General features: G+C 40.9%; 1 protein-coding gene across 1 annotated transcript; it reads left to right on the forward strand.

The window, feature by feature from the left end:
- The first annotated feature begins 4949 nt into the window (after positions 1-4949).
- On the forward strand, positions 4950-26641 carry LOC132864417 (E3 ubiquitin/ISG15 ligase TRIM25-like). The gene is made up of 6 exons (XM_060897835.1): positions 4950-5568; positions 13116-13211; positions 14872-15105; positions 15294-15453; positions 17127-17186; positions 25835-26641. The coding sequence occupies exons 1-6, from the start codon at positions 4984-4986 to the stop codon at positions 26359-26361; spliced, it is 1662 nt and encodes a 553-aa protein (XP_060753818.1). The 5' UTR covers positions 4950-4983; the 3' UTR covers positions 26362-26641.
- Positions 26642-27510: the final 869 nt, after the last annotated feature.

Raw genomic sequence — 27510 nt, forward strand, 5'->3', positions numbered from 1 at the left:
AATAGCCTTTACCTTGTCCACAGTTGTTTTCACCACCTTCAGGGAATCTCTTATCATCAGGTTTAATGTATGCGCCAGACATGGGTGGGTGGTCCACTTCAGATTTTTTATGGCTTTGGTGATGTTTGCAGCATTATCACTCACACAGCACACCACTTTGTCCTGTACTTGCCACTCATTTACCACTTTTAATAGCTCCTCTACCAAGTTTTCTGCAGTGTCTCTGTCGGTGAACTCGAAGCAGTCCAGCAGGCAAGATGTCATCTTGTAATTTTCAATAAAGTGGCAAGTGACGGACATGAAAGAGCAGGTGGTTCTAGAGGTCCAGCAGTCAGTTGTCAGGCAAACTGGTGGAGCTTTTTTCACCCTGTCTTGCCATAATGCACGTTCTGTGTCATATAGTTTTGGGATCATCGTTAGGGACAGTGTTTTTCTACTGGGTAGAGTGTACGTGGGATTTAAGGCTTTGACAAAACTTTTAAAACCTTTGTCCTCCACAATGGAAAAGGGCTGGAAATCAGTGGCAATCATTTTAGCCAACTCCTCATCAATACTGTGCTGTTTGGCTGGGGTCATCTGCTTTGGTATAAACTGACTTATTTTGCTTTGAGTTGCAGTAGGAGGGTTTATTATACTTGTACTACTAGTAGCTGCTGGAGCAGTTGTTGGTTTGGGACCAGACACACCAGGGTCAGTAGTCATTGAGCCAGCTTTCCCTCTCTCCTCCAACTGCACTGTGGGATGGACAGTTCTGATGCGTCTGTGCAGGTTTGTGGTGGAACCTGCTCTTACTGTTATTTTCATTTTACAGGGAAGGCACTCTGCTCTGCTATTCCCAATATCTTTAAACTGCAGCCAGATGCTGCTTCGTTTATGGGTGTCAGTCATATTTATGTGTTTTTGTGATGCACTCGCGCTGTCCTCCTCACCGCTGTCTACTGTCTCACTCACTGATGGGAACGGACAGACGCTCCACCTGACTGTCGCGTCTGTCCCCCTCTCTGTTTTCACATAATGGTATGATCCTATATCCTCACATGTGATTGGCCACAAGGCCGCCATGTTGCCAATCAAAACAAAGTTCTGCCGTGAGCAGAGCTGAGCCACTGAGAGTGAGAGCTGAGCAGCAAAAGGAAAAAAAAGTGGGGAGCCGGCTCTCACTTGATGGGAGTTGGCTCTTCTGATTCACTACAAAGCTTCTGCGCATGACACATCACTAGCTACAATCAATATCGATTCCCTTTGAGTGTAGGAATGACGACACTTGTTGCTCCATGGAGTTGCTGCCCAGTTCATCAGATTCTCCCTCCCTTGTCACTGCTTTTGCATCTGACCTGGGTTTAATCTGAATCCCAGTGACGATGACGTCCTTCATCCTGGTGTACTGTTCCAGTTCAGCAACTCTGCTTTCCAGGTGGGCGAAACGCCACCGGTCCTTCTCAGCGTTCTGCAGCCTGAGCGACTTCACTTCCGTCACCAGGTCCATGATAGCTTTCTGTTGTTTAATAACAGAAACTTCCTCCGCCAGAAAGTTGAGTGACTTTTTAATGTCCTCGCCTTCCTCAGCTGTAAAGTTCTTTTTTAGGAGGCATCATTCACCAATAAAGCCATCCAATTCGTTAAAATGTTTGGAGAGTCATTTCCTCGCCTCACTGCCTTTCTGAAGTTTCCTGCCAGAGGAGTTTTACTTGGCAACAGAATGTATCTGAATTCTGATTGGTTGTTATATTATTGCCCTTTTGTCCTCTTCTGGAGAGCAGAGGAGGAGGGGGGAGTGAGTGAGTGACAGGGTTCTACAGAGAGAAGTTTTTAGCCACTGCTTTCAAATGAACCCCCTCGAAAACCAATCAGTTCAGCGGATGTGTCGACTCGGTATGTAACATTTTCAAAAGAGAGGTGGAGTAACCAAAAATTTCTGATCAAGAAGGCGGAGGCTGTTATGTTTATTACATGAAAATGTTTTATTTGATTGTTTGTGGCCCAGACCTTTTAATGTCCACATCACCATTGGATTGTTGTTTTATATAAGTTTATTTACATGAACTCGGTCAGGGCTCTGCAGGTCTTAACTGAAGCACTTCAAATTAAGGGTTAGCGGGCTGCTAAAGTTTGCAGGTGCTTCACAAGCAAGACTCGGTGCAATATTAGCCAACATTAGCAGAATTTGATATGATGTAATAATGTCTTTGTGGCCTTAATGAACACCGGTTGTTGTCAGTATCAAGTCGGATTGTTATTTACATGCCACACAAACTTAGAAAAAGTCATATTCATATGTTGTCGTTTTTACACACTGAATACAAACTGTTATGTGATTCATTTTACAAGCTAATCTAACATTACATTCCTCAAGGACCGCTTGCTAGCTAGCAGCCGGTCACTGCACTGCAACCACACTTGCTAATTGACACGGTAGCTAAACCTGCTTGCTGTTTTGTGACCACGCCCCCAGAGTGAATATTCATGAGCGAGTTTGTCCCAGTGGAAACCTACAGGAACCATTTGTGTACCACGCACAGAGCGGGATTTTTTTTTCTTCAATCAGAAACATTTGTAGGGACATGCCCATACCCAATTCTACGCCTGTGGTCTGTATAATGGAGCAACGTGTTGTTGTCTTTTCCCCATTCAGTGGATCCCCTGGCTGGATAACTGTTGCATGCTGGGAGGCCCCACCTCTGACAGAGAGCCGCGTGAGACGACAGAAAACAGTGCAGTGTTTTATTCAGTCAGTGGGTCAAGCTAATACTCTGGCGACTTCCCCGTGTAGATGTACAGTGCGTAAATGCCAAAATCACAGTAAAAAAAATTACCAAGTTCATTTTCATTTACCGTACGATAAGTCGGTATATCGAATATCGCGACCAGCCTACTCTCACCTAGTGAGGGGGAAAAGGTATTGCTTGGTGATGGTTGATATATTCTCCAAGTGGATAGAAGTTTTCCCTACAGCAAAAAAGGACTCAGACGCGGTGGCCAAGGCCTATGGGATATAATTCCCTTATGGGGCATTCCAAGGAAGATTTCCAGTGATAATGGCATGCCATTTATAAGCCAGGTGTTAAACAATTGGGTAATTATCTGGGAATAGACTTAAGACAACGTTGTGCATACCACCCTGCTAATGGAGGAACGGTAGAATGGGACATTGAAGAATAAACTGAGCAAATGCTGTGCTGAAACAGGACTAGGGTGGACAAAGGTCCTACCCATAGTATTAATGCAGATGAGAATGAGAGAAAGACCAAAGCATGGTTTGAACCCCTTTGAGATATTGTTTGGAAGACCCCCAAACACAGGGATGGGTCCCATTACACCAGGATGCCCTGACCTTTCCTTATGTGATGTTGAATTACTGTGCAACCCTCTCTTCTGCTCTGAATAATATTCACAAACGGGTGAGATCAGCCTTACCAGTCCCCGTGCTGGGACCATTGCATGACCTGAAACCTGGTGATGGAGTGGTGATAAAGGACTTCAGAGGGACGAAGTGGAACAAGCCCAGGTGGACGGGACCATCCCAAGTGCTGCTCACCACACAGTCAGCTGTAAAAGTGGACAACAGAGCCACATGGGTACACGCCAGCCACTGCAGAAGAGTACCTGAACCAACAGACAAGCAGCACAAGGAGGCCCTGGTACAGGAAGGAGATTAAGACAGCATTCAAGAAGCCCTCAGGGGGCCACGTCGCACCGTGAGTGGACACTCTGCTATCAAGAGCCCCTTAGGGGGACCAACGAACACGAGCAACAACACATCAACACACACAGCCACATGACAGACTGTGCATTCCAATGCATTCTTCATTCTGTACCTAACTGTGAACCTCATACATGGTATAAGTAGTATTTGCTAGTTTGTCCAGTGACGGAGATTAATGCACATATTACAGGAGCAGTGTCTGACACCACAGGTACTCCAGGGGGCAGACTTCTCAGCTGGAAAAATAAGATATAGAAAGAGATCAAACTGTTTACTGGGTTCATGACATATTAACTGATCATTCCAATCACATGGTGATGGCTGAAAGAATACATTCTGACTATACATACACTAGTGTATGATACCTAGCTGATTTAGGGGACAGGACTAAGTGCCTTAGGTGTAGAGACTTGTATAGAAAACACCCAATACCACGTAGTTCATTAACTGACGACTGCCACAGACTGGACAGTAACCAGTAGGTGAACCCTGTATCACAGTATCTCATTATCTCTAGCCATTTTATCCTGTTCTACAGGGTTGCAGGCAAGCTGGAGCCTATCCCAGCTGACTACGGGCGAAAGGCGGGGTACACCCTGGAAAAGTTGCCAGGTCATCACAGGGCTGACACATAGACACAGACAACCATTCACATTCACATTCACACCTACGGTCGATTTAGAGTCACCAGTTAACCTAACCTGCATGTATTTGGACTGTGGGGGAAACCGGAGCACCCGGAGGAAACCCACGCGGTTTCATCTTATCCTTGGGCATTTTTTGATTATTTTATTTTTACTGCTTGACCATTTTGTAGTTTATTAGATTATTATGGTTTCAGAATGGGATCAGAAATTTAAACATAATGTAAGTAAACTATGTGCAAACATTACAACAAATTCAATATAAAAGATGTTTTTAAATTACAGTTACACAGAATGGATGGATGGTCAGATCAATTAATCACTTCAGAATTCTGTTCATGAGAGAGAGAGAGAGAGAGAGAGATGCGTTTATTGTTCATTTAAACTATCACTGGTAAGACTGTTCAAGTCTATACGCCCTGTAGGAAATACACTCACACACACTTTCAAATCTCTTCACACTGAATACCAATTTGCTAACATAGCCAGGCCACGCCTTACACTTTACAAAAAAGCGGCTCTCTCTTTAAAGCCACGCCCACTCTCTCTGCCACACAGAACACAAACAGAAACAGGAAGTTCATTTCAGAGAAAACGAAACTCAGCAGAAAGTTCAGTCTCTCTCAGTCCAGGAAAATGGCAGAGGCTGGTGTTTCAGTAGATCAGTTAAGCTGTCCAGTGTGTCTGGATCTCCTGAAGGATCCTGTAACTATTAATTGTGGACACAGTTACTGTAAGGTGTGTATTAATGGCTGCTGGGATCAGGAGGATGTGAAGGGCGTCTACAGCTGCCCCCAGTGCAGAGTGACTTTCACCCCAAGGCCTGTTCTGTGCAGGAACAACATGCTGGCTGAAGTGGTGGAGAAACTGAAGAAGACTGAACTCCAAGCTGCTTCTCCTGCTCACTGTTACGCTGGACCTGGAGATGTGGAGTGTGATTCCTGCACTGGGAGAAAATACAAAGCTGTCAAGTCCTGTCTGGTGTGTCTGGCCTCCTATTGTGAAGCTCATCTTAAACCTCACTATCAGTCTCCTGCCTTTAAGAAGCACAAGTTAGTTGAAGCCTGTGCAGAGCTCCAAGAGAAGATCTGCTCTGAACACGACAAACTGATCGAGATCTTCTGTCGTACTGACCAAAGCTTCATCTGTTATTTGTGTATGACGGATGAACATAAAGGTCATGATACAGTTTCAAGTAAAGCAGAAAGAAATGAAAAACAGGTGAGAACTGGACATCATTCTTCTTTTCCAAGTCATTTAATACAAATTCTATTTCTAATCTAATTTCTATTCAGTGGATTTAATTGGTTCTCTGTCATTCTCAGTGCAGTAAATTTTTATTTCCAGTCAAACAGACATATGTAAAGAAATATTAGAGGTCAGACCAGTCAGTCTGCTTTAAACAGCCAACACCCAACAACCTTCTTCCAGCATTTTACAGCTAAAGTGCTCACGTGACTGTGTTAAAGCTCTGTAACTGGAGATCATATTTCATAACATTTAATGATCTACAGGTTAAAAAAAATATTTATCTTTCTGAATTTGGAAATTGGGTGTGGTTCTCTTCCAGTGGAATTGGGTTTGAATGTCCACACAGCACCTTAAAGAAGTAAACCTGACTATGACTCTGGATTTTACTGCTGAACAAATAACTCCCATGAATCCAGATGTGCACTGTGCATGTCTCCCCCCTCTAAACTCACTGAGAAATAAAAGGGAACAGTGATGACGCGCACTGCTCTCAGATCAGTCTTCTTCTTCTGTCAGGTTTTATGGCAGTTTACAAGCAAAGTGTATTACCGCCATCTACTGGACTGAGGTGCAATCAAATGGATGTCATTTCAAAGAAAAAATTGAATAAAAAGGAAAAACAACGCAAAACAGCAAACTAAATCCTATTTGCTAATTTTGTTTCTTTGATAAATGTTATCATAGCACAAGTGATGTTTTCTGATCTCGGCTCACCTAATAAGGTGTCTAAAGAAAAGGCTTTCTTGACTGCGTTCACTTCCCTCTTCAGTTTTTCTCTTTGTCTGTAGAATTTTAAGCACCTTAAAAGAACATGATCTACATCCTCTCTCACTCCACAAAGTTCACTTTTTCCAGATGGATGTTTGTTCACAACGTATAAGCTGTTATTTAATCCAGTATGGCCTATTCTCAGTCTTGTAAACCAAACCTCCTCCTGTCTGTTTGGGTAACTCGGTTTGCTACTTGAGATCTTTTTCTATATTATACAAGTGTCTACCTTTCTTCTCCTTATCCCATTCAGCTTGCCATATGTTAACTTTATATTTAATGAGTACCTTAAAATGCATATCACAGGTAAATTCAGGAGCAAGATCAGTGTAATTCTCCTATTTTATATTAAACTTTGGTCAAATATCTGTAACATTCTGCATTCTCTGCTTTTTGTTTTTTTACCTTGCACAATACCAGAAATTTTCAGTTGAAATCAAGCCATGTGAGGCAAATTGGTCCGCCTCTGAAAAAAACTTGGCATTTGAATTTCCCGGCAAACATTGATTTTCGTGATGTCATCTGCTGGACGCCTCCCTCTGAATCCTACATCAGCGCTGGTTTGTTTCTGAGAAAATGACCTGGTGGTTTTCTGCAAATTTCTTCGTTATCATGTAACTATTAAAATGGTAAACAGATGTATCGTAGGAGGGTGTAGTAACACCAATCATGATGGGATTAGTACTCATCGTTTTCCAAAAGACCGGACAATGAGAGAGAAATGGGAGCGCTTGGTCTACACAGGCTGTGCAATGAAACCGCACAAGCTCTCGCAGCCTGCCGGCGCTTCCGCAGGTGACGTCACAATTCTGGGTCCAGACTCCCTTGGGATTTTTCCAGACGCTTTTTATTTTATTTTTTTCTGATGTAGACAGATGGCCTTGCACAAAATTACTCTTCTGGGTGAGTGGGTAAAGGGACATACTTTCATATAAAAAAACTAAATTGGTCCAGAATATGCACTTTAACTTCTGATCTACTGAGTGGAATACTTAACTGAACCTCCTCTTCTTTGGTTGCCTCTTTTGCCAGCTTGTCTGCTTCCTCATTGCCACCAACTCCTTTATGGGCTGGAACCCATACAAACTGGATTGATATTCCCTGTTGACTGATTGCAAATAAGATATTATTAATTTGATTCAATAAGTCCTGTCGGCATGACGATTCTCCACTTTGAACGGATGTGAGAGATGACACAGAATCAGAACAAATAACTGCTTTAGGGGGCCTAGTTTCTTCTATCCACTGTAATGCAATAATAATGGCTGTCATTTTAGCTGCAAATATAGACAGATGATCTGATGTTCTCTTTTTAATAGAGATTTTGTAATCAGGGATATAAACTGCAATACCTGTTTTACCCTCTGAATCTTTAGATGCATCTGTATAAACCTGTGTTGTATTATAGTATCTACTTCCTAAATATTGCTCTACGTTCTGATCCACTCCTCCAGATTTAGCTATCTCTTTGGTTTCCATGATCACCGTAGGGGAGCAAAACAACCAAGGTGGAGTTGTTACCAGGGGCACAGTCTTACTACAAATGATATCATCTATTCCCAATTGATTTGCTAATTTGTTACCATTCCATCCAAAGCTACAAATCTGGGATCTACCATACTCCCAACACTCATTGAAAACTTTTTTAGTAGGGTGTGATGCCTCATGTCCATTTAAATTAATCCAATAAGCCATACTCAACTTAAGATGTCTGAGGCTTAAGGGCATTTCTCCTGATTCTACTTGCAACGCTGGTATGGAAGAAGTTCTAAATGCACCACAACATGTCCTGAGACTTTTAGCCTGCATTCTATTGAGTTCATTAAGCAATGTCTTAGATGCTGAAAGATACACAATACAGCCATAATCTGAAACTGATCTCATCAGTGCAATATAAATTCTTTTAAGGGACATCCCTGAGGCTCCCCAGTTGTACCCTGATAAACATTTCAAAACATTAATGCCCTTTTTGCATTTCTCAGTTATTTTCTGAATATGTTCCTTCAATGTTAACTTGACATCAAACCAAACTCCCAAGTACCTAACAATATTAACTTGCTCTAAGGACTGGTTATCCAACTTAAGCTCTAGTGTGGGACTCACTCTTTTCTTTGAAAAACAAATAAATTGAGTCTTTTCTACAGACAAATGAAAACCCCACTCACATGCCCATTTTTATACCTTGTTGATAGCTAATTGCATTTTAGTTCTAATATCAATATTTCAGTCCTTTTATCCACAAAGCTCCATCATCAGCATATAATGCTCTATTGATTCTAATGTCATCTATTTTATTAAAAACATCATTAATGATAATGTTGAACAGTACTGGACTGCATACACTACCTTGAGGTGTTCCATTTTCTATTGAATAGATGTTAGAGAAGTTAACCCCAACTCTTACTTCTATTGTTCTGTCCTTTTGGAAGTCTCTAATCCAGTTAAACATCTTGCCACCAATACCCATCCTATTCAGCTTAATTAACAACCCCTCCTTCCATAGCATATCATACGCTTTCTCTAGATCAAAGAATGTTGCTAAAACTGATTCTTTATTGACTTGTGCTTTCCTTATTTCATTTTCTAAACATACAATAGGGTCCATTGTAGTACGTCCACTACGGAAGCCGCTCTGGTGTGGGGAGACAAGACCTCTTTTTTCAATTTCATACACTAGCCTTCTAGTGATCATTCTTTCCATAATCTTACATAAATTAGATGTTAAGGCCTATAAATTTGAACTTCAGTTTTTTCCTTCCCTGGTTTTCCAATCGGAACCACTACAGAATGTTTCCAACACAAAGGCAATCTACCTTGCTCCCAAATCTTATTAAAAAGACTTAAAATTACATATTTAGCCACGTCATTGACTTCATTAATCATTTTATAACATATACCATCTTTCCCTGGTGAAGTGTTCCTAACCCCATTTAACGCTCTCCTAAGCTCAAATAATGTAAAATCCTTATCAAGTACACTCTCACTTATTACCTGTTTTTCCAGTAACCCTCTATTCTCATCTATTACTGTAACTCTCCAAGACAATTCATCATCAGTTAAGTTCTGTGAACTATGAACCTTAACAAAACTTTTCGCAAGCATCTCGGTTTTCTCTTGATTAGTTACTGCCTCCACATCATTGTTTTTAATCACAGGTAAGGAAAACTCCCTTCTAATGCCTCCCATCTTTTTAATCAAGCTCCAAACATCATCCACTTTGACTTCCGCCCTATTTTAGAACAGAAATCACAATAATATTTCCTTTTAGCTTCTCTTATAATTCTTTTAACCTTTTGAATGTGATTTTTTTTTTTTGTATTCCATTAAATTGGTATAGGAATGGTTTGATTTAACAATTTTGAAAGCTTTATTTCTAGCTTTAATTGGTGGTCGATATAGCAGTATGTTGTGATCAACAGTATTTCTATTTGGAAAAAAAAGATGAAAGACTCAGGATTACCACTATTCTTGACACAAAGGGGATTAAAACAAAAAAAAATGGTTAAAAATCTTGGTGTTTTCATTGACAGCGAGCTAAACTTTGACAGTCACATGAACGCAATCACTAAAACGGCATTTTATCACCTAAAAAACATTTACAAACTAAGAGGACTTATGTCAAAAAATGATCTGGAAAAACTAATACATGCCTTCATCTCTAGTAGAGTTGATTACTGCAATGGCCTTTTCACAGGCCTGCCAAAAAAGACCATCAAACGACTTCAGCTGGTTCAAAATGCAGCGGCTAGGGTTCTCACACGAACAAAAAGAACAGAACACATTACTCCAATTCTAAGGTCCCTTCACTGGCTTCCAGTAAGCTACAGAATTGACTTTAAAGCATTGCTGCTGGTGTACAAATCTCTAAATGGTACAGGGCCCAATTACCTCTCTGATATGTTGCAGCGGCCTAACCCAATCAGATCTACCAGATCGCAGCAGAAAAATTTACTGTTAAAACCTGTTGTTAAAACAAAGTGTGGTGAAGCAGCTTTTAGCTACTATGCAGTACAGCTATGGAACCAACTGCCAGAGGACATCAAAAATGCTCCTGCTGTTGGCAGCTTCAAATCTAGACTAAAGACCAAGCTGTTTTCAGATGCTTTCTGCTAAATTATTAATATTGTCATCTCTACATGTTTTAAACTCTTTACTTTTACAGTCTCTGCATGTTTTTTTAAAATTTTACTTAACTTTTATTCTATTTTATTCTGCTGTTTTTTTAATTGAACTTTTATTTCATTTTATTATTTTATTTCTACTATTGTTTAATTCTTATTATTTTTCTTCCCCATTTATTTTATGTAATTTTATTTTCTATTGATTACTGTTTTGCTTTTACTTCTGTAAAGCACATTGAACTGCCACTGTGTATGAAATGTGCTATATAAATAAACTTGCCTTGCCTTGCCTTGCTGTTGCCTCACAGCAAGAAGGTCCGGGTTCGAGCCCCGTGGCCAGCGAGGGTCTTGCTGTGTGGAGTTTGCATGTTCTCCCCGTGTCCGCGTGGGTTTCTTCCGGGTGCTCCGGTTTCCCCCACAGTCCAAAGACATGCAGGTTAGGTTAACTGGTGACTCTAAATTGACCGTAGGTGTGAGTGTGAATGGTTGTCCGTGTCTGTGTCAGCCTTGTGATGACCTGGCGACTTGTCCAGAGTGTACCCCGCCTTTCACCTGTAGTCAGCTGGGATAGGCTCCAGCTTGCCTGCGACCCTGTAGAACAGGATAAAGCGGCTAGAGAAGATGAGATGAGATATACCATCTAGCATCTCTCTCAAGATTCTTTTATCAGGGTTATAAAAGTTGATCATTTTAATCTTAGTTTTACCGACCCAAATCTCAACCAGAACTGCTTCAACCTCTTTATCTATATTTAAAGCTCTGTAATTAATCCCCTGCTGAATAAATGTGGCCACTCCACCTCCTGCAGTATCCCTGTCTTTACGCACTGCTAGGTATCCATATATTATTAAATCAAGTGATGGTTTTAACCAGGTTTCCTGTATACAGATAATGTTTGGTTTAACAACTTGTTCCTCAATAAAGTGTTTTAGTTCCTGACCATTAGCAATTAAGCTCCTGGCATTCCACTGTAGAATAGATAAAGTCATTATTAACTGCCACATGGTGCTTGACTATCAGATACCCCTAATACCATATTGTGAATGGAATCAGCTGACAATTCATGAATCTCTAGATACTTTTCCGCTGCTTTTTAAATTGTTTTAATTCTATCAATTCTACTTGGGCTGAGCAATTAACCACTTCCACCATAAAAGCAATTAATTTTTTCTTATCCACAATTAAAGTCTCTTCAGTTACTTTACAGCATTTCAGAGTCGTTTGAGTTTGACTCGGGGGTAAAACTACAGGAGTCATACTTCCTTTAACCCTTGATTTTGCTTGGTCTTCTTTGTCAACCTTTTTAATAGCTTCGGCATAAGTAATGCTCTCTTTCACCTTAACACTTTGCACTTGAATTGCTCTTTTATACATCTCACTCCCTTTATAGGCCGCACTGTGTTCACCTCCACAGTTACAGCACTTGATTTTTGTTCCTTCCTCACATTTACCATATTCATGCTCGCCTCCACATCTAGCACATCTAGGTTTTGACTTGCACGCAGAAGAAATGTGTCCATATCACTGACGTTTAAAGCATCTAATTGGTGGGGGGATGTAAGGCCTCGTCATATAACTTAAATATCCAATCATGATCCGCTCAGGCATCTTAACCTCATCCAACACTAACAAGACAGACAAACTTGGTCCTTTAGTTCCATTCCTAATTACTGGCAAACGCTTGAATTTGTTGATTTTTAACTCCTTTAACATTGCTTTTAATATCGTCCTCCAACAAGTCAGTCGATACACCTGATATCACTGCCATTACTTTACCTCTTTCTTCCCAGTCTTGGGCTTTAACGTGTTTCCCCAGTAAAGTTTTAAGCTTCATTAATCCCATTCTCTGATCTCTATCTTGACAAACAACTAACATGTTACCATCTTTTAACGTTGTGACGGAGCGAACTTCACCTACTTGCCTATAAATGGCTTCACTGACTTTTAGTGGGTTTAGTGTACAAGGGGTTTGAAATCGGATCAGAACTTTAACATCAGCCCTCAATCTTTTCGCTTCATCTTGTTTAGCTTTCACCTTTCTTTTCTTCGATGCTCTTTGAACCAAATTCCATTTACCTGACTTATCTTCACCTTCACTTTTATAGTACTCTCACTGTCATTCTCTTCTGAAAACTCCTCCAAATCATTAGTTTCACACTCATCTAGAACTCCTTTCAATCCATGATCGCACCCCAGTCCACCAAACGCCAAATCTGTCAGGTCTTTCGCATTCCCGGAAGCACTCATCGCGTTTTTTCTCAGATCAGTCGGTCTGTGAATCCCATTGAAAGTCACAGCTGCTTTTTGAACAGTTTCACTCCAGAGAATATTGCTGAACTACCTTGATGTTTCTGTCACACAAATAACATTGAAATAACAATCAGTTGACATTTTCACAGAAAACTAAACTTATAATATCATAAGTGGTGCAAACATCTGAAGATAGAAGTCACTTCATTTTGGGTGTCTTTTAATTTTAGTTAGTTCTAGAGGCAATATTTCTAGTTTTCACTGAAATGTTTTTATTGACTTTTTTTTTTTTTTTAGTTTGTTTTTTTCTTTTTCTTTTTGGCTATAATTGTGTAGAAGATGATTAAATGTATTTAAATGTATTTTATTTGTTCTCAGAATGAGCTAAAGGAGGAGCAGATGAAATCCCAGCAGAGGATCCAGGAGAAGCAGAAGGAGGTGCAGGAGCTGAAACAGGCTGTGGACACTATTAAGGTGAGGAGTGAAGAGTAGCTGTGTTTCAATTCACCTGCTTAAAGGAGATACGCAGAACCATGGCCTCATTTTTTGTTCATGCCTTGAGACCCCAAGAATGGCACAGGAATAGTTTTAAGCGTTAACAATAAATCTGATATCGTAATATTTATGATTTAAAATGATTCATATAGGTAGCGGCCTGAGTGAATGACCTTGACGTCTGTAACGTCACAGCAGGAAGGCTATCGGTCTCATCGCCATTTCCGCTATACTAAAACACAGAGCTAACTGCAACTTCCAGCTTCCATTTTGAGCTAATTTATCACCATGCCATGTAGATGTGTTGCTGGCCGGTGCAGCAACATGACGGAAGGTTGATTTATGTTGCATTCATGGCCCAAGAATGTTCAAACTGCAAAGATTTGGACACATTTGCACACAGGCACATTGGGCGCCTACGAAGTGGTCTCTCCTCTGCTCTGCACATTTTACTGAAGACTCATACGAAACCTCTGATCTGTTGAGGAGCGTTGGCTATAAGCCCAGTTTGAAAGAGGGTGCAGTACCAACAATTAAATAAAACTACAAGAAAAGGAAAAAAAATAAAAAAGGAAAGTAAGTTCAGTGGCACCAGCTCTCCCACAGTTTGAGCCGAGGGTTGTTGGTAAAACCCAGGATGGAACGGGACGTGACCTATTATCGCTCAGGCAGTGACCTCCCCGTGGTTGTTGCTAAAACCGGCGATGTCCCATCCCGGGTTTTAGTAATTGCCTGAGCCGAGCAGTAATGGTGGAGTACTCGGTATGGAGATAATGGAGAATGAGTGGAGCAGCTGTCTGATTTCTAAACTGGATATTGTTGCCATCTCGCCCTTGCGTGGAAGAAGCGAATGAACAGAGAACTGAATGAACAACTGAACATCAGATTGTTTTGAAACGATCGGCCTTCAAGAAGCGAAAACGCAGACGGGTAAGCGCCGACTCTCATTTGGATACGAAACAACAAAAACAACACGTTGTTTACCTGCATTTAGATTAATACATGTAACTTGTATTGTGTATTTAAGTTACCGGTCTAAGATTTATTTAATTTGCTTCAGAATGTGATTGTCTCAGTTCATCTGATTATTTAATGAGCCTTTTACGTTTTATCAGTGAAAATGCATGTACATGTATGTTGCATAAGTTATAACACCTATCCTGTTTTAATGAGAGTCAACCCACAATCAATGAAGTCAAATCAGTCTTAGTTAAGCAAGTCAGTAACAGTATTTCTTACTTTCACCATAAATTTTTATTTATATGACTTTGGTCTATAGCTGTCAAAGGCCTCGGCCTTAAAACCGGTTCCCACAGTGACGTCACGCGCTCAGGGCTGGCTGGCTCAGCGGGGCAGCTCCAATGCCAAATTTGCGGTCGAGTTTAACTCTCAAAAATATATTATGTGATTCCCATTTATGCAGCATACAAGAGTCAAGCATGGAGATACTATCCACTCAGAAATGTATTTAAAAATAAAGGTTCTGCGTATCTCCTTAAAATAATGAAATAAAAAAACAAGGAATGAAAACCCGGGGTTTAACAAAAACAACTCAAATATCTCGAGAGGGAGTTTATTTTTACAGAGTATCCCATTAGACCTCCATTTTGTGTGTGTGTGTGTGTGTGTCCCCTAACAGACGCGTTCACAGGCAGCAGTAGATGACAGTGAGAGGATCTTTACTGAGATGATCAGCTCCATGGAGAAAAAGCGCTCGGAGATGACGGAGCTAATCAGAGCTCAGGAGAAAGCTGAACTGAGTCGATCTGAACGACTCCTGAAGCAACTGGAGCAGGAGATTGCTGATCTTCAGAGGAGAGTCACTGAGCTGGAGCAGCTTTCACACACACACGATCACATCCACTTCCTCCAGGTAACACTCACTGTCTGATCTACAGAGGGCGCTGTTCCTCACAAAGTGTCCTCCTAAAAGCTCATTACAGCAACAATAAATGTTCCTGTCTGAGATCCCAAGTGTGTCTTTGGTCTGATTCAGTCTGAGATTCATTCGTTCCTCTCCTACACTTTTCTCCTTCTCTATTCTGTGTTTCCTCTCTGTAGAGTTTCCCGTCTCTCTGTGTTTCTCCTGGATATGACGACTCACCCAGCTTCACTGTCAATCAACATCTCTCATTTGATGGAGTGAGGAAATCTCTCTCAGATCTGAAAAAACGAGTCGAGGAAATCTGTGAGGAGGAATTCAGCGTAATCCATCCACAAGGTAAACAAACAAACATTTGTTCTGTATCACAGTAAAGAGAGCCATAAAATTAATGTAACGGAAATAAAACGTAAGCAGGAACAAAACTGCATCAAATCACAAAGCATTAGTATTAGCCTCAGAAATTCATCTCATCTCATCATCTCTAGCCACTTTATCCTTCTACAGGGTCGCAGGCGAGCTGGAGACTTTCCCAGCCGACTACGGGCGAAAGGCGGGGTACACCCTGGACAAGTCGCCAGGTCATCACAGGGCTGACACATAGACACAGACAACCATTCACACTCACATTCACACCTACGGTCAATTTAGAGTCACCAGTTAACCTAACCTGCATGTCTTTGGACTGTGGGGGAAACCGGAGCACCCGGAGGAAACCCACGCGGACACGGGGAGAACATGCAAACTCCACACAGAAAGGCCCTCGCCGGCCACGGGGCTCGAACCCGGACCTTCTTGCTGTGAGGCAACAGTGCTAACCACTACACCACCGTGCTGCCCGCCTCAGAAATTACATGTGCAAATTACAAATAAATTTCCCAGATAAACAGGACCTTAATCACAAATCCTCAAACTAATCTTATTGAACTTTACACATAACAAATATGATGAACATTAGATCAGAACCGAGGCCTTAATTCCTCCATAAAATCCATCAGAAAGTAAAAACACACACATTGTCAGAGCTTCAGCTTGGGTGTTCACCTCAACAACAAACTGGACTGGACTAACAACACAGATGTCCTGTACAAGAAGGGCCAAAGTCGTCTCCACCTCTTGAGAAGACTGAGGTCTTTTGGTGTGTGCAGGACACTGCTCAGGACTTTTTATGACTCTGTGGTAGCATCAGCGATTTTCTACGCTGTGGTCTGCTGGGGCTGTGGAAGTTCAGAGAGGGACAGGAAGAAACTTAATAAACTGGTCAGAAGGGCTGGCTCAGTCTTGGACTGTCCTCTGGACTCCACTGAGGTGGTGGGTGAGAGGAGGTTGTTAGCCAAGCTGACCTCAATCATGGAGAACCCCTCTCACCCCCTACATGAGGCTGTGGGGGCTTTAAGCAGCTCTTTTAGTAGTAGACTGCTATACCCATGGTGTAAGAAGGAGAGATACCGCAGGTCATTCATACCTGCTGCTGTCAGACTGTATAACACCCACAACTTGTAACGTAGCATCAATAACCTGTTTGTCGTTTAATTTGCACTACTTCACCACTACTACCTCTGCCATCTCTCATCGATGCAATTATTATGTGCAATAATATAGGCCCTAAACTATTTTTATGCATACTTATATATATATTGTGTGTGTGTGTGTATGTATGTATGTATGTATGTATGTGTGTATATATATATATATATATATATATATATATATATATATATATATATAAAATATGCACACACACAGAGTCTACCTGTAATGTGCAATAAGGCAATTTTTCTATACTTTTTCACGGTAGATAATGCAAATAGCCCTCTGTATTTAATCCTTCGTTTGTCTAATTTTTATTTCAGTTTTATTTGTTTTCTGTTTGACATTTTCTTGCTACTGTAACACGTGAATTTCCCCGATGTGGGATGAATAAAGTGAATCTAATCTAATTTTTCATTTTCATGCTTTAAACTGTTTTCTTGTAATTTTTCAGTCTCCATTTTGTCTCTGTGTCTCTACAGCTGCAGCAGTTCACATGATTTTACCCTCAGAACCAAAGAGCAGAGAAGATTTCCTGCAGTGTAGGTGTAAAACACACACACACACACACACACACACACTTCAATTCAGAGGAGGACCGCCCACATGATGGTCTTTCTTTCTTTCGAGCTACAACACACAGAATGTGTATCAATAATAGTTTATTTATATCACGCACAGAAATCTAATACATATGAAGGATAAAATTATGCCTAGAAATAACTAGTAATCTAATCTCACTCGGCAGAAAAAAATAATGGATTACTGTTATAAAGAAGAAAGCTAGTCGCACAGAGGCACAATGATAAAAATACAATATTTCAACAAATACAAAAAAAATAAAAAGAGGGAAAGGATGAAATGACAGTGTGAGGAAAAGAGAAAGGAATGCTGATCTGAAGCGATAATCGTACTTTTGATAGAACGCTTGAAATTGCTGAAGCTAAGACTCTGGAAAGATTCATCAATACTGTTCCAGAGAGCAGCAGCTTTGAAGCGAATATTAAACTTGCCATTGTTAGTTCTGGCTGAAGGAACACAAAATGAAGATCTCGAAGCCAGTCAAGTTTTATACTTGTGCCTTGATGCTAAAAGTGTCAAAGTTATCAAAGGTAGGCAGCAAATAAACTAGAATGAAGTTTAAATGTAAAAATACTGTTTAAGTAATCTATAAAATCAGAGAATTTCATCATCTCCAGCTTTTTAAAAATAGGAGGTGTGTGTTCATTAAAAGAAGCTAAATTAATAATTCTGACAGCTTTCTTCTGGAGTCCAGTTATCGGTCGAAGGGTAGCCTCATAAGTATTACCCCAAACTTCAACACCATATATTAAAAAAGAATAAATAAGAGAGTAGTACAGCTGAGTTAGAATACTTTGAGAAACATAGTGATGGAGCTCAGCAATAATTCCAAAGCCTCTGGAGATTTTCTTGCTCTACTGGTGGATGTGTTTCCTCCTGATGAGGTGAGAGTCGAAAACTACTCCAAGATACCCGATGTGGTTCTTCTGTTTAATCGGCTTATAATTAATTTTGAGGAAATGGTTCTGCTCAGTTTCTTTTGGGGTGGATTAAAAAATAACAAAATTTGTTTTGCCAACATTCAGAAAGAATTTATTTGCACAAAGCCACGCGATGATATCAGAATTACTTTATTAATCCCCAGAGGGAAATTCAAATTTGCAACCAAGGTCCCGAATATTGACCAATTCAGAATTTACCCTGGCTTCTAGAGAATCTAAAGATGAATCTGCCAGGAATAAATTTGAGTCACCTGCAAAAAGATGAAAATGAAATATATTGGAGCAGCTCATAAAATCATTTATGTATAAGAGAAATAGAAGGGGGCCATGATGTGAACCCTGTGGTACTCCACATGAAATTGGTAAAGAGCTGGATGAAATATTAACAATTGAAACAAACTGATGTCTATTTGATAGTTATGAGGCAAACCAATCATGGACAATCCCACGGATGCCATAAGAATATAATTTTTCTTACAAAATATCATGATCTATGCCATCAACGGCTTTACTCAGACAAAGAATGATACCACAGGAAAATTTGCCATCTTCAATTGCTCTTTGGATTTAGTAAAAGTGCATGTTCTGTCGATCTGTTGTCACGGAAACCAAACTGACCAGAATATATTAAATCAAACTTCTCTCGATATGTATTCAGCCTATTTTACATGAGTTTTTTCTAATATATTTGATAGACCAATTTCTCTTTTGTCAATTTTTATGATTAGAAGTTAACAGTTGAGCTCCTGCTTTAAACACGGGTCTGACACGAGCAAGTTTAAAAGAATCAGGAACAGTACCAGATGTAAAGGAGAAGTGATGTAGGATCTCCACAGGCTTTGAGATTGAGTTTAATATCTTGAACAGGGCTACAGAAATACTAAAGGGGCCACAAGCCTTTCCAGACTTGAGCCGGAGAAAAAAGCCTTGAATTTCTTGTGTCCATGTAGGACTAAGAAGAAAGCTGTCGCTTGTCAGAGAAGCAAGAAAATCTGAAAATATTTTGTTGACCTTTGGTATTGCTTGGCTGATACTTTTACCAATGTCTGCAAAATAAACATTGAACTCATTTGCTAGATCCTTTTACCTATAGGAGTCAAATGGTTTAGCTTATTTCTCTACACTTTGTACTGAGCATACAGGCACTGATTTCTCGTCTTGATCGATTTTTCTATACAATTTGATTTAATAATTCATTGTTCTAAGACTGAAGGGAAATCCAAGGTTCAGATTTGAGTTTGATTTCCTTCCTTGACATGGTTTTTCAGAGGAACATGAGCGGTAATAATTTCATCAGAGTTTTCAAGAAAGCTGGAGAATGTCATGAATATCAGGCTCACCATCGGACTGGCTAGAGCAGTCAATTTGTTGAAAACCATAAATAAATGCATCTTCATTGAACCATATGAAATCCATCCATTATCCATAAACGCTTATCCTGTGCAGGGTCGCAGGCAAGCTGGAGCCTATCAAATCAAGTTTATTTGTACAGCGCTTTAAACAATAAACATTGTTGCAAAGCCGCTTTACAGAATTTGAACGACTTAAAACGAGCTAATTTTATCCCTAATCTATCCCCAATGAGCAAGCCTGTGGCGACGGTGGCAAGGAAAAACTCCCTCAGACGACATGAGGAAGAAACCTCGAGAGGAACCAGACTCAAAAGGGAACCCATCCTCATTTGGGCAACAACAGACAGCCTGACTATAATATTAACAGTTTTAACAGGTATAACCCTCAACTGTCCTCATGGGGCCGTCCTTCACAGGAGCTGTGCGATAAAACTCCGACCAGACACAGGGCACCAGGATGGATCAAGCAGGTCCGAGGGGCAGAAGAGGCCAGCATCTCAATCCCAGGATCAACATGTAACTCAGAGGGACAGATTGGGGGGGGGGGGGGGGGAGAGAGAGAGAAAGAAAACACAGGTTGTTAGGTATGCCCTAAAAATGACAAGTATTAAATCTGTGTGGTAGGCTCACAGAGACGAGAGTCTTTACATCAGGCATAACACACAACAATGGCATGTTAATATGGTAAAAAATATCATGACCTGCTCTGGCTGGATGCTTGATTGGGTGATGGGAGCACACTCCTCAGCAATGATGAGATGCAGATGGGACCCTTAGGGCTGGCCAAGACAATTCAGTTACATTTCACCGGGTCTGGGACATGCGACAGAATGTCTGATGGCCGATTCCCTGCAGGCTATGATAGCCAGTCGAGGTCTCCACCCTCTCCCCCAAAAGATTTCCTGTTGACTCCATGTAACTCAGAGGGACAGATTTGGGGTGGGGGGGAGAGAAAGAAAACACAGGTTGTTAGGTATGCCCAATGTCACCTGAATAAGTAGGAACAGTATACATATTGCACCGAGTACAAGCAGGGACTCCGGCAACTAACTATGACAGCATAACTAAAAGGAGAGAGCCAGAAGGTAATGCAGGCATGAGGGAGCCCCGGGATATAAAGCAGCCAGCCACTACACCGTCAACAAACTCGAGTGAGCAAGCGAGTGGGGACTGACAGCATCCATACATCCCAGTTTACCAAAACACTCTATGTCTGAGGACCCTCCAGATCTACACCTTTACCTCATAAACACCATTAACAAAAGGCTTGACTAAAGAGACATGTTTTCAGCCTAGACTTAAATGCTGAGACTGTGTCTGATTCCCGAACACTACTTGGAAGGCTGTTCCATAATTGTGGGGCTTTGTAAGAAAAGGCTCTGCCCCCTGATGTAGCCTTCACTATACGAGGTACCAGCAGATAGCCTGCACCTTTTGATCTAAGTAGGCGTGGCGGGTCATAGAGGAGCAGAAGTTCACTCAGGTACTGTGGTGCGAGACCATTTAGTGCTTTAAAGGTCAATAGTAGTATTTTATAATCAATACGAAATTTGATCCCATAGTCAGCCTATCCCAGCTGACTATGGGTGAGAGGCGGGGTACACCCTGGACAAATCACCAGGTCATCACAGGGCTGACACATAGAGACAAACAACCATTCACACTCACATTCTCACCTACAGTCAATTTAGAACCAACAATTAGCCTAACCTGCAGGCCTTTGGACGGTGAAGGAAACTCACACAGACACAGGGAGAACATGCAAACTCCACAGAGAAAGGCCCCCATTGGCCACTGGGCTTGAACCCAGAACCTTTTTGCTGTGAGGTGATGGTGCTAACCACTACACCACTGTGCCACCTGCCGTAGGAACTCTCTTCTCTAAACTTGCTTATTCAGTGGGGAGGGTGAATTGAGTCAATAGACAAAAAGTTGGGAAAATGGTTAGTTAGGTCATTATAAAATATTCCCATTATATGTAGCATATTTAAGTCATCCGACCATCCATTATCCTTAACCGCTTATCCTGTGCAGGGTCAGCTGGTATAGGCTCCAGCTTGCCTGTGACCCTGCACAGGATATTTAAGTGAATTAAAATGTATATCGTCAATAAACATGGTTGAAAAGAATAGGAAGATTAAAGTATTGATAAATTCACCTGTAGGTATCCGAGTGTCTGAATTCATCAGATTTAAGTTTAGGTTGCTCACAAAAATACAAAGCTTTGACTCCTCATGGATTTTATCAATTATTATTGAAAGCTTATCCAGAAATGGCTGAAAAGAACTGTTTCGGTGTCTGTATCTCACACCACAAACTATGTTCTTACTGCCTTCATTATGGAGCTCAACAGAAACTGATCCGTCTTGTTCAGAAGTATTAAGGTCATCTCTTAGATTATAACTTCAGGAATTTATGAAGAGTCCAATTTGGAGTGTTGGGAAATGTAATTAAAGTCAGGTAAGTAAAAATTGACAAAACTATGAGTTGAATGCCAGGTTTCTGAAAGGCAACAGATTTTCAATAGATGATCTAAAATACTGAGTATGTCTTGAAATTCATCAAATTTTAGCTGAGAGGTTCCTGATAATATAGTGAAGGAAAGAGAGCAACTTGTCAGATAAACAAGAAGATAGTCCTCTATATTCCCCGCCCTACATACCAACTATATACCAAGTTTCAAGATATTGTCATGTTTTTGAAGTTCTGCTGCAAGAAACCAACCCTACCATAAACCCACCGGACCTTTGGTCCAGGTGAGCTAAAAATTAAAATTTCACATTTCTTAGTATCAAAAGGCACATACATATTACTTCATCAACACATATACCAACTTTCAATCCCAAACCACTCATAGTTTTCAAGTTCTGCTCTGATAACCAAACCTACCCGAGAGACTAAGTCTGAAATTGTTTCCATGGAAACATCTCATCTCATCATCTCTAGCCGCTTTATCCTTCTACAGGGTCGCAGGCAAGCTGGAGCCTATCCCAGCTGACTACGGGCGAAAGGCAGGGTACACCCTGGACAAGTCACCAGGTCATCACAGGGCTGACACATAGACACAGACAACCATTCACACTCACATTCACACCTACGGTCAATTTAGAGTCACCAGTTAACCTAACCTGCATGTCTTTGGACTGTGGGGGAAACCGGAGCACCCGGAGGAAACCCACGCGGACACGGGGAGAACATGCAAACTCCACACAGAAAGGCCCTCGCCGGCCCTGGGGCTCGAACCCAGGACCTTCTTGCTGTGAGGCGACAGTGCTAACCACTACACCACCGTGCCGCCCTCCATGGAAACATGAAAAATTAAAATTTCTCAAATGTCTTAGTATGAAAAGGCACATCTACATCACCTTGTTAACAAGTATACCAAGTTTCAGATCCGTATCATGAATAGTTTTGGATATATGCTCCAGAAACAAACATTGCTCAAAGTCAAAATCTATTACTATGTAAAAATTTGAAAAATACTTTTTTCCAAAAATCGAAAATATCAAAAGGCACCAGTTCACATGTTGCTTGATACGTATACAAATTTCATGAAGAGATCTTCAGTAGTTTTAAAGATATGGCCCAGAAACGAAAATGTGACCAGACGGACGGATGGATGGACAGAACCTGTTTCTATATCCTTCTCCAACCTTCATTTGGGTGGGGAATAATTACGAAGTTCTTGAGAAGAATAAAATTCATGTGGGGAATAGTACAGTACCTAGAATTAATATGACGAGTATTCGCATCAGGATTGAAATAATTTAGGTTTGGTGATAATTCTAATCATAATTAATCTAATATTTATAAGCAGTAATAACGTCCGCTTGATTCACGCACAATTATACTGACAAAGTTAAGGTCAAACAGAAAAAGACGTCATGATACAACACTAAAGATGGAAGTATTTTGTGTGTACAGAATGCTGAGGGAAAAGGGAGGAAAAGAAAAAAATGGCTGAATGTGAAAGCTGTTTGGAGTGGTTCCATCAGGAATGTGAAGCGACCCCAGGGCCTGTTTTTCACGATGGGGGGCAGCAACTGCAGAATCTAAAGGGGATGAGGTGCAGTGGGTGAAGACGGACCACCAAAAGCAAGATTTTGTTCATTAACTTGGTTATTAATGCATAAACATTTGATTATTTTTCTTTCTTTCGCCTCGACTGTCGTGACATGCGTGGATTAAATGTACATTATCCTCGATGCGTCAAGTTGGAGCTTAATCTTATTTTCATGTAATAAAAAAGGGCTTCATATTTAACAACAAATGCACTGGACTTGGAAAACTGATCTACATTCCTCGCACAATTTATTAATACATCAGCGCCATCTTTTAAACTTGAATGGTCTTCAGAAGTCACAAATCTAAGCTTGAAGGTTGATTTTATAGACATGGTATCTACATTTTAAGCTGGGATTTTATAAAGCTCATGAGCGGACATCGTTACTGCTGAGAATTATGGCGATGACATGATCAATCTCAGAATTCCAGACATGATAAAAGTACAACACTTATTCAGAAGGTCATTAAAGGAACCGCCTCGATCCAAACACAGTGAGGAGAAATCCTGTTCCTCAATAAAAATCAAGAAAGGTTCTCTGAAATGTTACTACGGCTACAGAAGGACTCTGAGTCCAACACACACACACACACGTTATCCTCTTCATGTTTATCTAAACCTTTTCCTGTGTAGATATAATTATACTGAGCATAAATTCATACAGAGACTGTGTGTGTGTGTGTGTGTGTGTGTGTGTGTGTGTGTGTGTGAGAGAGAGAGAGAGAGAGAGAGAAAATAAGAGTACTGAATAACAAAGGTATATAAAAAACTAATGTTTATAAGTTATTTTAAAATGGAAAACTGTGTGAATAATAATGTAAAGTGTCAGAACACTGTTGTGATGTAGGAATTAAAACATGCTGTACATTTCTCTGAACAGTAGGTGTCGCTAGTGAACTCTGTTGAATGAGACTCCGAGTCATGAATCTTTTCGTGAATCACAACCACTGAGCTCTATATAAAACCTGGAGGGCTCCGAACCCATTCCCCTCTGTAGAGACGAGTGAAGCCATCTGGATGCCATCTTACCACTCACATCGCGTGGATTTGGTTTGTGTGTTAAACCGTCATCTCATCTCATCTCATTATCTCTAGCCGCTTTATCCTGTTCTACAGGGTCGCAGGCAAGCTGGAGCCTATCCCAGCTGACTACGGGCGAAAGGCGGGGTACACCCTGGACAAGTCGCCAGGTCATCACAGGGCTGACACATAGACACAGACAACCATTCACACTCACTTTCACACCTACGCTCAATTTAGAGTCACCAGTTAACCTAACCTGCATGTCTTTGGACTGTGGGGGAAACCGGAGCACCCGGAGGAAACCCACGCGGACACGGGAAGAACATGCAAACTCCGCACAGAAAGGCCCTCGTCGGTCACGGGGCTCGAACCCGGACCTTCTTGCTGTGAGGCAACAGCGCTAACCACTACACCACCGTGCCGCCATGAGAGATGATAATAATAATAATAATAATAACACAAAAGGCTGTACAATACTTCCTTTCTATTTAGGACAGCTGTTGAAACAGGATTATTTTCTCATGTTATTTGCCATTTTCACTTCATTCTCACAGTCATGTCTTAACAGTATTTATTCATCACATAATTCACTGTCATTTTAGACACAAACGATTCAATTTTGATGCTTTGTCTTTTTAAGACGACACAGTGTTTAGCAAATGGGGTAACTTTTAACGTGGTAAACAAATGTAATAAGAAATACAGCGTCTGACAGTATGGATGCCGGATGCACCGTCTGGCCAAATGCTTCAGTGAGATGACGACTGGACTGAACCCACACTCCACAAGCAGTTAACAAAACTCATCTTGCATAGGCGTGAATTATTTTATTTTCCAATGCATACATCATTCATAATTCTGATTAAAGTTGCATTTGTTAACCACATTAAAAGTTACCCCATTTGCTGAACAGTGCGTGGACTTAAAAAGAAAAAGCTTCATTCTCACATGTTTTAACAGTATTTATTGGTCTCAATTTTGCTAATTGAATCTTTTTGTGTCTAAAATGTGACCAATAAATACTGTTAAAACAGAGGGGAATGGGTTCGGAGCCCTCCAGATTTTGTGTCGAGCTGAGGCCTCTTTCGTCATCAGTCACATGGTTTTGTCTGCCACGCCCCCTTCTACTCCATTGGCGCTTCGGAGCCTCACGACAGACAGGTGTCTCACACACACTTCTTATAAATCCTGTGATTAACATCTAACCTGTGGATATTTTATTGTTTTAGATTTCTGTTATCTGACTCTGGATCCAAACACAGTAAATCCTGAACTCATTCTGTCTGAGAAGAACAGAGCGGTGACACTCAGTGAGACAGAACAGAGATACTCTGATCATCCAGAGAGATTTGACTCCTTGTGGCAGGTGTTGTGTAAGGAGAGTGTGTGTGGACGCTGTTACTGGGAGGTGGAGTGGAGGGGTGATGTGGAAATATCAGTCTCATATAAAGAGATCAGCAGGAAAGGTTATGAGTGTGCGTTTGGACGCAACAGTCAGTCCTGGAGTCTGCGGTGTTTTCCTTCCTTTGTCTCTTTCCGACACAACAACATTAAGACTAAGCTCCGAGGTCGATCATCCTCCAGAATAGGAGTGTATGTGGATCACAGTGCAGGAACTCTGTCCTTCTACAGCGTCTCTGACACGATGAGGCTCCTCCACAGAGTCCACACCACATTCACTCAGCCTCTATACACTGGGGTCTGGATGTGGGATTCTGACTCATCTGTGAGGTTTTGTGATCCGATGAAAAAATGAAATGTTGGTAAAAGTTGAAATGTTAATGTCACTTCAGAATCCTGTTCCTAAGAGAGAGAGAGAGAGAGAGAGAGAGAGATGTGTTCATTGCTCACTGAAAGGAATAGAAAATGTAAAGTAAATACATGCATGGGTTGGTAGCTTGTAATATTGAGAGCCTGTAAGAAAAGTTTCAGGCATGTTTGACCATTTCTAAGAAAGTTGTGAGCGTTTTTGTATCGCTGCTCTAATGCCACCAGGAGGCCGCCATGTTGCCTGTTGGAAGGGCGATGCGTGACGTCATTTGGGCGCAAGGCTGAGTGTAGCTCTTCAGTACTGAAGGAGCAAAGCGAAAGGTCTGCTAAGGTGAGAATGTTGATTTTTTCACTATACATCTGAAATAGTGTATTAATGAGCTGCAACCCTGCCTTTTGGACAAACCTGAACTCTTTACCTGTAAAACGAGGCTGAAACTGCGTTATACTACTCGTTAGCACGCTTAGCATGCTCTCGACTCATTCATGAAAAACTTCATCAAGACGTCCCCAGGCTAGCCGACCGTATTTACCGTGGTAGACAGTCCAACTCCCGCAGCAACGCAGAAAGAGGGTAAACAAGCACTGCTTTACTATACAGGATTCATCTGAACATTACAGCAGGATGCACTTGTACGAGAAAAGGCAGAAATATTGCCAGAAACCCCCGAGCTGCTGGTATGGGATGGATTTATCTGGTAAAATTCATACATGTAAAGGATACAGTATAAATAGCACCGAGGACAACACAAAGTATAAAATACACTTATTTCCAATGTGGTCCTCTTGATGACAGCAGGAAACAATAAAATATAACAGACAATAATAAATTGACAAAATTCTATCAACAATGATGAAAGTCATAAACAAAAATATGCTAACTGTAATTATCACAGAGTACAACTAGATTACAGAAATAGCACCAAAATGATTAGAAATTAGTTACACACACAAAACTGGGTTTGGAATTTACTCCATAAAATTTAAGAAACAGGTGAAACAGTTATCACGTGTTTGACGTCACTTACAATCCACGGCCGTATTCGATAAAATGGACCACAGCGCCAGCGACATTTCTTCACTGATTTCCTCGAGTATTTCAGATAATGACACGAATAACGATGAGGATCATGAT

The sequence above is a fragment of the Neoarius graeffei genome, chromosome 17 (genome assembly GCF_027579695.1).
Source record: "Neoarius graeffei isolate fNeoGra1 chromosome 17, fNeoGra1.pri, whole genome shotgun sequence".
NCBI classification, from domain to species: domain Eukaryota; kingdom Metazoa; phylum Chordata; class Actinopteri; order Siluriformes; family Ariidae; genus Neoarius; species Neoarius graeffei.